The sequence below is a fragment of the Salvelinus fontinalis genome, chromosome 24 (assembly GCF_029448725.1).
Source record: "Salvelinus fontinalis isolate EN_2023a chromosome 24, ASM2944872v1, whole genome shotgun sequence".
In the NCBI taxonomy this organism is placed as follows: domain Eukaryota; kingdom Metazoa; phylum Chordata; class Actinopteri; order Salmoniformes; family Salmonidae; genus Salvelinus; species Salvelinus fontinalis.
Window position 1 is genome coordinate 41,423,507 of NC_074688.1, and position 11,389 is coordinate 41,434,895.

Here is an 11,389-nt window from a genome sequence, read left to right on the forward strand (position 1 = left end):
CAAAATGACATTAGTGTTCTATAGATTGGCTCTGACCATTCCCCACGTTCTATGTTACAAATATTGTTCCGGTATTCGCTTTAGAACGTGTTAGAGTTTCAGTGTGAAAACAATACATTCCTCTGGTGAACATTGGAGAAGGGGAGCTGAATGTTCTGCCCTTGATTTACAACAGGCCGTGAGTTGTTAATCCCCCCCCCCCCCCCCTAGTTCTGGGGGTCTGGGTGAAGTTATTCATTGCAAACCTGATCTGACCAATTTGAATCCTCTCAGGACAGTCATGACAATGTCTACCAAATGTGGACCTGACAGAGACAATGGAATATTTTGGTAATTGAATGTTCACTATTTTTGGCTTTGGAATTTCTGTTAAAAATCTAAAATTATTGTTATTTCATTTATTTAAATATGCATTTAATGTTTAAAAAAATAATCAAAAATCATTTTTTAAATCAAACCTAAACCAAACCGACCTCAAAGAACTTGTCATTCAGCCCTACTGGTAATAGTAGAGCTCGGTCAACCTCGAATTGTTTATGTAAAAAACATAGATATAAAATATGGAAGAAGCTCTCTTAAGGCCATTGGATAGCTAGGAGGATGCATCACCATGTTATTTTATATCTTAACATATTATTACTGTTACAGATAGTACATAAGGACTTGAAGGCTGCCCATGATCAACTTGCACTGACGCTAGAGGACCACAAGAGTGCGCTGGCCGCAGCTCAGGTAGGGGGACACTGTACTGTGCGGGGATATGATGGTTCTTTCTAACATCTAGAGAATATCCTGGTTCCTAACATATCTAGAGAATATCCTGGTTCCTAACATATCTAGAGACTATCCTGGTTTCTAACATATCTAGAGACTATCCTGGTTTCTAACATATCTAGAGACTATCCTGGTTTCTAACATATATCTAGAGACTATCCTGGTTTCTAACATATATCTAGAGACTATCCTGGTTTCTAACATATATCTAGAGACTATCCTGGTTTCTAACATATATCTAGAGACTATCCTGGTTTCTAACATATATCTAGAGACTATCCTGGTTTCTAACATATATCTAGAGACTATCCTGGTTTCTAACATATATCTAGAGACTATCCTGGTTTCTAACATATATCTAGAGACTATCCTGGTTTCTAACATATATCTAGAGACTATCCTGGTTTCTAACATATATCTAGAGACTATCCTGGTTTCTAACATATATCTAGAGACTATCCTGGTTTCTAACATATATCTAGAGACTATCCTGGTTTCTAACATATATCTAGAGACTATCCTGGTTTCTAACATATATCTAGAGACTATCCTGGTTTCTAACATATATCTAGAGACTATCCTGGTTTCTAACATATATCTAGAGACTATCCTGGTTTCTAACATATATCTAGAGACTATCCTGGTTTCTAACATATATCTAGAGACTATCCTGGTTTCTAACATATATCTAGAGACTATCCTGGTTTCTAACATATATCTAGAGACTATCCTGGTTTCTAACATATATCTAGAGACTATCCTGGTTTCTAACATATATCTAGAGACTATAGAGGATCCTGGTTGGGTTCTAACGTGTCTAGAGAGGATCCTGGTTGGTTTCTAACGTGTCTAGAGAGGATCCTGGTTGGTTTCTAACGTGTCTAGAGAGGATCCTGGTTGGTTTCTAACGTGTCTAGGGACGATCCTGGTTGGTTTCTAACGTGTCTAGGGACGATCCTGGTTGGTTTCTAACATATATCTAGAGAGGATCCTGGTTGGTTTCTAACGTGTCTAGAGTGGATCCTGGTTGGTTTCTAACGTGTCTAGGGACGATCCTGGTTGGGTTCTAACGTGTCTAGGGACGATCCTGGTTGGTTTCTAACGTGTCTAGGGAGGATCCTGGTTGGTTTCTAACGTGTCTAGAGAGGATCCTGGTTGGGTTCTAACGTGTCTAGGGACGATCCTGGTTGGGTTCTAACGTGTCTAGGGACGATCCTGGTTGGGTTCTAACGTGTCTAGGGACGATCCTGGTTGGGTTCTAACGTGTCTAGGGACTATCTTGGTGAAGGACAGGAAGGCATGACTCTGAGGGGCCGTGTCGGTCTGTGTGGGTTTGGGCAGCAGGAGGACGGGCTTCGCATCGAGTGGGTTGGTTCACTAAGGGGTGTCTGAGCTTGAGGGGCACATTAAAAGCATGCTTAAGCTAATCAAGAGGGAAAATATAATGGGTTGATTTGGTGCGAGAGAGAGAGGGAAAGAATTTGGAAAGAATTTAAGAATTCTACAGCTTTGTCTGTCAGAAAAGCAATGTTTGATAAATGGGTTATTTAACTGGTCCAGTCCATTTGCTGGACAAGGGGGAGAAAAAGGACTGTACCATTTAAATCTGGAAAGAGGGGGGGGGGGGGGTGATGTGGTCCTGGCTAATGGTCCTTCACTCAGATGTCTTGCCATCTGTAGGTGGGCTGTCCCTCTGCATGTCTGCTGCCTGTCCCCCTTGCAAGAGGACCTCTCATTTCTCACCTCTGACCCCTGATATTCTGGCTTCCTTGATGCTGTCTTCCTGGTTCTGAGGAGGCTGCCTCCTAACGCTCTTCTAACCTTCAGCTAACCTTTGCTCATGCAAGTGCCCTTCAATAAATCTGACTTAATGTTGTTTGCATGTCCTGACCTCACTGTTTCCTTATGGTTATTTAATAGTTGACTGAAGGTTGTCTGGTCTCTCCTCAGGTCCAGGTAGATGAGTTTAAACATCTCAAAGAGACCCTGATCAGAATGCCCAACCCCGCCCACCAACAGGCCCAGCCTGCTGCTCTATTGGCCAAGGCCCATGAACAGGGCCCACCCATACCACAGCCAGCTGCCTTATTGGCTGAGCCCCACATAGAAGCACACACCCATGAGGAAGACTATGGGGACACACAGTCTAGGGTAGAGGAGGCTGCTCTTTTTTGGCACATCCTTGAATCTGTCATGTTATTTTGTCACACACACACACACACACACACACACACACACACACACTCACACACTCTCTCTCTCTCTCTAACCCACTCTGTTATTTTACTGACTAGTTGCATCTACAGGAGGAGGTGGTGGGCAAGCCAAAGTTCCAGTCTCAGCCTGCCGGGTCCCACCATGCAGAGAAGGAGAAAGAGGGATATGGAGAGACAGAGGGGGAGGCAGAGAGGAGTAGAGAGCTGGCGGAGGGGGAGGCAGAGAGGAGGAGAGAGCTGGCGGAAGAAGAGATGGAGCAGGCGGGGCAGCCTCAGAAGCTGGAGGAGGAATCTGAACAACCACAGGAGGACGAGGGGTTGGAGGCGGAACACAACCAGCCAGACAACAATGCTCTGAACCGTCAGAGACGCCAACCACAACAGGTAGGAACTAGTTAGAGACACTTAGAACTGGAAAAAGTACCCACTTGTCATACTTTAGTAAAAGTAAAGATACCTTAATAGAAAATGACTCAAGTGAAAGTCACCCAGTAAAATACAACTTGTCTAAAAGTATTTGGTTTTAAATATACTTAAGTATCAAAAGTAAATGTATTACTGAAATGTACTTAAGTATCAAAAATAAAAAGTAAAAAGTATGAATAATTTCTAATTACTTTTATTAAGCAGACCAGTAAACACAATTTTTGTGTTTTTAATATTTTTTAATGTACGAATAGCTAGGGGCACACTCCAACTCTCAGACATCATTTACAGATAGCCAGGGTCACACTCCAACTCTCAGACATCATTTACAGATAGCCAGGGTCACACTCCAACACTCAGACATCATTTACAGATAGCCAGGGGCACACTCCAACACTCAGACATCATTACAGATAGCCAGGGTCACACTCCAACACTCAGACATCATTTACAGATAGCCAGGGTCACACTCCAACACTCAGACATCATTTACAGATAGCCAGGGGTATACTCCAACTCTCACATCATTTACAGATAGCCAGGGTCACACTCCAACACTCAGACATCATTTACAGATAGCCAGGGTCACACTCCAACACTCAGACATCATTTACAGATAGCCAGGGTCACACTCCAACACTCAGACATCATTTACAGATAGCCAGGGTCACACTCCAACTCTCACATCATTTACAGATAGCCAGGGTCACACTCCAACACTCAGACATCATTTACAGATAGCCAGGGTCACACTCCAACACTCAGACATCATTTACAGATAGCCAGGGTCACACTCCAACACTCAGACATCATTTACAGATAGCCAGGGTCACACTCCAACACTCAGACATCATTTACAGATAGCCAGGGTCACACTCCAACACTCAGACATCATTTACAGATAGCCAAGGTCACACTCCAACTCTCACATCATTTACAGATAGCCAGGGTCACACTCCAACACTCAGACATCATTTACAGATAGCCAGGGTCACACTCCAACACTCAGACATCATTTACAGATAGCCAGGGTCACACTCCAACTCTCACATCATTTACAGATAGCCAGGGTCACACTCCAACACTCAGACATCATTTACAGATAGCCAGGGTCACACTCCAACACTCAGACATCATTTACAGATAGCCAGGGGCACACTCCAAAACTCAGACATAATTTACAAATGAAGTATTTGTGTTTAGTGAGTCCACCAGATCAGAGGCAGTAGAGATGACCAGGGATGTTCTCTTGATATGTGTGTGAATTGGACCATGTTCTGCCCTGCTAAGCATTCAAAATGTAACGAGTACTTTTGGGTGTCAGGGAAAATGTATGGAGTAAAAAGTACATAATTTTCTTTAGGAATGTAGTGAAGTAAAAGATGTCAAAAGTATTAATAGTAAAGTACAGACACCCCAAAAAACGACTTAAGTTGTACTTTAAAGTATTTTTACTTAAGTACTTTACACCAATGGTACTCCTTAATACAATATCTTTAGAACAGCATGTTGTCTGTCTGGTTTCCCCAGGATCCAGAAAGTGCCATCCACCTCGTCCCCGAGACCCACCTCCAGCAGGAGGCCCACGTGGCCCAGGCCCAGGTGGAGCGTGTGAAGTCTGCCTACGAGCAGCAGCAGATGCAGCAGCGACTGGAGGCTGAGCAGGTCCAGAGGACGAGGGAGCTCCAGCTGCGCCAGGAGGCCCTGCAGGCCCAGAGGACGAGGGAGCTCCAGCTGCGCCAGGAGGCCCTGCAGGCCCAGAGGACGCGTCAGCTCCAGCTGCGCCAGGAGGCCCTGCTGGCCCAGAGAATGACCGTGCAGAGGGAGAGAGAGCTGCGTCTGCGAGCTCAGCACGAGAGAGAGGCACAGCAGCATCGAGAGGAGGACCGTCGGGAACAGCTACTGAAGGAGGAGCAGCTCAGGTCAGAGGGCAAGGGGCAGGGGTCACAGGTTATCTAGAGGTCACGAAGAGGTCTTTAGTTAAATTCAATACAATTAATCAATGACTTATTGAAAAGAATTTGTACCCCTTTGGAATGGTGTTACAATATGTTCTGCTGTTCAGGAAGAAGAGTGACTATGAGAACACAAACAATGACATCGTCCAGGGTGATGAAGAACCTCATATTGATGATGACAAAGGTGAGATAATCAAGTCACAAAATGTTCTGTCTGGATTCTGGAACCATTTTTAAAGAGGGAGACTGATATTGACATTTAGACAACATTAGTTTTTTTTCTCTGCATTTTTGACTGAATAAGACATGTGATTGTATAGACTTACTTACCTGGCTGTTATCGGACTCACTGTTGGTTTACTGTGTGTACAGAGAGGGACACCCACTTGGAGGAGGAGGAGAAGCAAGAGGAAGAGGACCACCGAGTACCACAGCTACAGGTCAGACAGATATTTAAATGTACCAGTCTCTATCAACCACTGATTTCAAAGACTGTCACATGGTTTGAGGTGAATCTGACCCCAGTTTGTACTGTAGTTTTCACTCTGTTATTTATTATTTGACATGTTTTTATTATATTTATGAATCATATTCAAACTTGATATTATCATGTTCAGACATGTTCTATGCCTTTAAAGTTAATGTAAAATGATTGAATTGACATTAGTTGACTCTGACTCAGTACATGTCTTTCTAAGAAGTCCTAAAGCCGTAGTTAGTGATGTAGTGAATTATGGAGGATCTGTTGGCACTGGAGGGCTCTCTCTCCCTGCCTGCCTGACACAAACATCAGCCTCAACCCCTACTCTCTCTCCCTGCCTGACAAACATCAGCCTCAACCCCTACTCTCTCTCTCTCCCTGCCTGACAAACATCAGCCTCAACCCCTACTCTCTCTCTCTCTCTCTGCCTGACACAAACATCAGCCTCAACCCCTACTCTCTCTCTCCCTGCCTGACACAAACATCAGCCTCAACCCCTACTCTCTCTCTCTCCCTGCCTGACACAAACATCAGCCTCAACCCCTACTCTCTCTCTCCCTGCCTGACACAAACATCAGCCTCAACCCCTACTCTCTCTCTCTCCCTGCCTGACACAAACATCAGCCTCAACCCCTACTCTCTCTCTTTCCCTGCCTGACACAAACATCAGCCTCAACCCCTTCTCTCTCTCTCTCTGCCTGACACAAACATCAGCCTCAACCCCTTCTCTCTCTCTCTCTCTCTGCCTGACACAAACATCAGCCTCAACCCCTACTCTCTCTCTCTCTCCCTGCCTGACACAAACATCAGCCTCAACCCCTACTCTCTCTCTCTCTGCCTGACACAAACATCAGCCTCAACCCCTTCTCTCTCTCTCTCTCTGCCTGACACAAACATCAGCCTCAACCCCTTCTCTCTCTCTCTCTCTCTGCCTGACACAAACATCAGCCTCAACCCCTACTCTCTCTCTCCCTCTCTCTCTGCCTGACACAAACATCAGCCTCACCCCTAGCCACAGCCCCTTGGGTATTGGTCTAGTGTTCTTTCTGTGTGTGTGTGTGTGTGTGTGCTTTCATAGATAGTAGAGCAGAGAAACCCACCCCAATATGGGTTTCACACACACACTGACATTCTGTCGCTCTCCATCCCTCCCGTCCTGCAGGGGGCAGTAGAGGGGGAGGTGGACCCAGAGGATGACCCTAATAACCAGGGGGAGGATGAGTTTGATGTGGCAGAGGAGCAGCATCTTCAGCACAGGGAGGAAGAGGAGGCAGACATACATCTCAACCCCAATCACCCAGCCATAGATGAGGAACTGGTGGTGAGAGAAGGAGGGAGGGAATGAGGGATGGAGGAGAGAAAATAGTGAAAGGAAGTAAGGAGACAACAGAAGTAGTCAGAGATATACCAGGATGACAAACTTAGGCTCTGATACAAGCAACAGGTAAAAGTTGTTCCGGTGACTTTGCCATGGTAACAGTTGTCATGGTTTCTGTGTTTGCAGATGGCGGTAAACCCCGACCAGCAGGAAGACAACCTGGATGACCAGTATCCGGAGGAGGACGAGGTACACGCACGCACACGCACACGCACACGCACACACACAGAGGTTCAAAGAGGAGGAGGGAGAAGACGTGGTCTGATGGTGGTTAACCTTGTTAGGTGCAGGAGGATTTGGCCGGGGGGCAGAAGACGGAGGAGGAGCCATACAACGAGGAGAAAGAAGAACACGTGAGTCTAGGAACACTATGGAATATTGTACGTGGAACCTTGAGTGAGAAGACGACCGTGGGTTTGTCCCAGAGCAGGGACCAGTATAAACACCTTCAGACTCTCAGCATAGACCCAGAGCAGGGACCAGTATACACACCTTCAGACTCTCAGCATAGACCCAGAACAGGGACCAGTATAAACACCTTCACTCTCTCAGCATAGACCCAGAGCAGGGACCAGTATACACACCTTCACTCTCTCAGCATAGACCCAGAGCAGGGACCAGTATAAACACCTTCAGACTCTCAGCATAGACCCAGAGCAGGGACCAGTGCAAACACCTTCAGACTCTCAGCATAGACCCAGAGCAGGGACCAGTATAAACACCTTCACTCTCTCAGCATAGACCCAGAGCAGGGACCAGTGTAAACACCTTCACTCTCTCAGCATAGACCCAGAGCAGGGACCAGTGTAAACACCTTCACTCTCTCAGCATAGACCCAGAGCAGGGACCAGTATAAACACCTTCAGACTCTCAGCATAGACCCAGAGCAGGGACCAGTATAAACACCTTCACTCTCTCAGCATAGACCCAGAGCAGGGACCAGTATAAACACCTTCACTCTCTCAGCATAGACCCAGAGCAGGGACCAGTATAAACACCTTCAGACTCTCAGCATAGACCCAGAGCAGGGACCAGTATAAACACCTTCAGACTCTCAGCATAGACCCAGAGCAGGGACCAGTATAAACACCTTCACTCTCTCAGCATAGACCCAGAACAGGGACCAGTATAAACACCTTCACTCTCTCAGCATAGACCCAGAGCAGGGACCAGTGTAAACACCTTCACTCTCTCAGCATAGACCCAGAGCAGGGACCAGTGTAAACACCTTCACTCTCTCAGCATAGACCCAGAGCAGGGACCAGTGTAAACACCTTCAGACTCTCAGCATAGACCCAGAGCAGGGACCAGTATACACACCTTCACTCTCTCAGCATAGACCCAGAGCAGGGACCAGTGTAAACACCTTCAGACTCTCAGCATAGACCCAGAGCAGGGACCAGTATAAACACCTTCACTCTCTCAGCATAGACCCAGAGCAGGGACCAGTATAAACACCTTCAGACTCTCAGCATAGACCCAGAGCAGGGACCAGTATAAACACCTTCACTCTCTCAGCATAGACCCAGAACAGGGACCAGTGTAAACACCTTCACTCTCTCAGCATAGACCCAGAGCAGGGACCAGTGTAAACACCTTCAGACTCTCAGCATAGACCCAGAGCAGGGACCAGTATACACACCTTCACTCTCTCAGCATAGACCCAGAGCAGAGACCAGTGTAAACACCTTCAGACTCTCAGCATAGACCCAGAGCAGGGACCAGTATAAACACCTTCACTCTCTCAGCATAGACCCAGAGCAGGGACCAGTATAAACACCTTCACTCTCCCAGCATAGACCCAGAGCAGGGACCAGTATACACACCTTCACTCTCCCAGCATAGACCCAGAGCAGGGACCAGTATAAACACCTTCAGACTCTCAGCATAGACCCAGAGCAGGGACCAGTATAAACACCTTCACTCTCTCAGCATAGACCCAGAGCAGGGACCAGTATAAACACCTTCAGACTCTCAGCATAGACCCAGAGCAGGGACCAGTATAAACACCTTCAGACTCTCAGCATAGACCCAGAACAGGGACCAGTATAAACACCTTCAGACTCTCAGCATAGACCCAGAGCAGGGACCAGTAAACACACCTTCACTCTCTCAGCATAGACCCAGAGCAGGGATCAGTAAACACACCTTCACTCTCTCAGCATAGACCCAGAGCAGGGACCAGTATAAACACCTTCACTCTCCCAGCATAGACCCAGAGCAGGGACCAGTATAAACAACTTCACTCTCTCAGCATAGACCCAGAACAGGGACCAGTATAAACACCTTCAGACTCTCAGCATAGACCCAGAACAGGGACCAGTATACACACCTTCAGACTCTCAGCATAGACCCAGAGCAGGGACCAGTAAACACACCTTCACTCTCTCAGCATAGACCCAGAGCAGGGACCAGTATAAACAACTTCACTCTCTCAGCATAGACCCAGAGCAGGGACCAGTGTAAACACCTTCAGACTCTCAGCATAGACCCAGAGCAGGGACCAGTATAAACACCTTCACTCTCTCAGCATAGACCCAGAGCAGGGACCAGTATACACACCTTCAGACTCTCAGCATAGACCCAGAGCAGGGACCAGTATAAACACCTTCAGACTCTCAGCATAGACCCAGAGCAGGGACCAGTATAAACACCTTCAGACTCTCTCAGCATAGACCCAGAACAGGGACCAGTATAAACACCTTCAGGCTCTGTGTGTGTACTCTCCATTCACCCATCTAAACACTAGTGAATTCTCCTGACACCGCTCCAACATTGTCAGTCTGTCACCGTTCCACCACAATGGCCTCAATGTTCTAGAATGATCCGCCTGTATTCCTGGTTCTCACCTTGCTGCTGTAGACTGTTCCTAGAGTGGCAGTTCCTAGAGTTATGTATACGTATTGGGCTGCTCTAGTCTAGAACATTTCTCCACTCCACATCCTGTCTATGGTCTTACCCACCTGGTGAATGTGTTTGTTCTGCTGCAGGAGGAAGTGAAAGACCAGGAGCTCCCAGCAGGAAAAGAGGGAGAACACAGAAAGGAAGGAGAGCTCAACGAGGAAGAGAACTACGAAGAGGAGGAGGAGGAGGAGGTGGGGGTTGGACAGGACAAGCGGCCCAATCGAAGGGAGATGTGAGATGAACAGAGACATTGACCAATGAGAGTGCCTTTCCCCATCACTGGGAGCCAATCAGATCTCTCTATTGATTCCTCTTTTCTCTCAAGGAGTAAAAAACGTCACCCACTTGGCATTCCCTTCTGTGTGGGACTGGAACTGATGAACTTCTGAACATAATTATTGTACTGGAACTGGGAATACAATCTATAAATTGTCTGTCCATCCAGTGACCTCAGACAGACATGAGAAGGTAATGTTACTGTATGCTATTTGTTTGTGCCCAGAAAGAGATTGAAGGTTTGTCTATTTGAGTGTCTGGCTTTTACATTTTGTTTTTTATCAAAGTTGTATTTACTGTTTTTTACAGCAAATTCCTCTCAATTACAGCAAATTCCTCTCAATTACAGCAAATTCCTCTCAATTACAGCAAATTCCTCTCAATTACAGCAAATTCCTCTCAATTACAGCAAATTCCTCTCAATTACAGCAAATTCCTCTCAATTACAGCAAATTCCTCTCAATTACAGCAAATTCCTCTCAATTACAGCAAATTCCTCTCAATTACAGCAAATTCCTCTCAATTACAGCAAATTCCTCTCAATTACAGCAAATTCCTCTCAATGTATGTTTAGTAGGACGTGCTTTCCACTCTTCTGTTTATTTATTATAGATATGACGATCGTTATGGGTGGAGTTAAATGTTTTTCTGATGTTCTCAAAGCTCTAGGAAAGAAATTGTCATTACTGCAGGAGAAACCTACACTATCATTGATGCCAATAATAGTAAAAACAAAACAAAAAAACATTTTTCATTCTTCTGTTTGCTTGTCCTCTTGTTACTGGCTAAGCATTGCCAGTAAATCACAAAGTCCTTTCATAGTTTCTCTGATCATCATTGTTTGAACCCCGGACTGTTGACATGGATCTAAATCACAAAGTCCACTCGACCTTTCACCCCTCTCCGTAAACACTAATTGTACACTGTATAGAAATACATCCACCGGCCTGTAATGTTTTATTTGGTAACAAGAAAA

General features: G+C 45.9%; 1 protein-coding gene across 6 annotated transcripts in view; it reads left to right on the top strand.

Annotated features, from left to right (window-relative positions):
* Window positions 1–11,160, top strand: part of LOC129822449 (Golgi integral membrane protein 4-like) — a 31,798-nt gene extending 20,638 nt beyond the window's left edge. For 2 of the 6 annotated variants that reach the window (XM_055880734.1, XM_055880735.1), the window contains exons 7-16: window positions 649–732; window positions 2,725–2,925; window positions 3,069–3,374; window positions 4,947–5,338; window positions 5,482–5,558; window positions 5,747–5,814; window positions 7,018–7,176; window positions 7,360–7,422; window positions 7,518–7,586; window positions 10,224–11,160. In XM_055880734.1, coding sequence (XP_055736709.1) covers window positions 649–732; window positions 2,725–2,925; window positions 3,069–3,374; window positions 4,947–5,338; window positions 5,482–5,558; window positions 5,747–5,814; window positions 7,018–7,176; window positions 7,360–7,422; window positions 7,518–7,586; window positions 10,224–10,373 — 1,569 coding nt within the window. In that variant the 3' untranslated portion in view covers window positions 10,374–11,160. The remainder of the gene's footprint in view (window positions 1–648; window positions 733–2,724; window positions 2,926–3,068; window positions 3,375–4,946; window positions 5,339–5,481; window positions 5,559–5,746; window positions 5,815–7,017; window positions 7,177–7,359; window positions 7,423–7,517; window positions 7,587–10,223) is intronic. The other 4 variants (XM_055880736.1, XM_055880737.1, XM_055880738.1 and 1 more) reach the window with 4 other exon arrangements.
* Window positions 11,161–11,389: the final 229 nt, after the last annotated feature.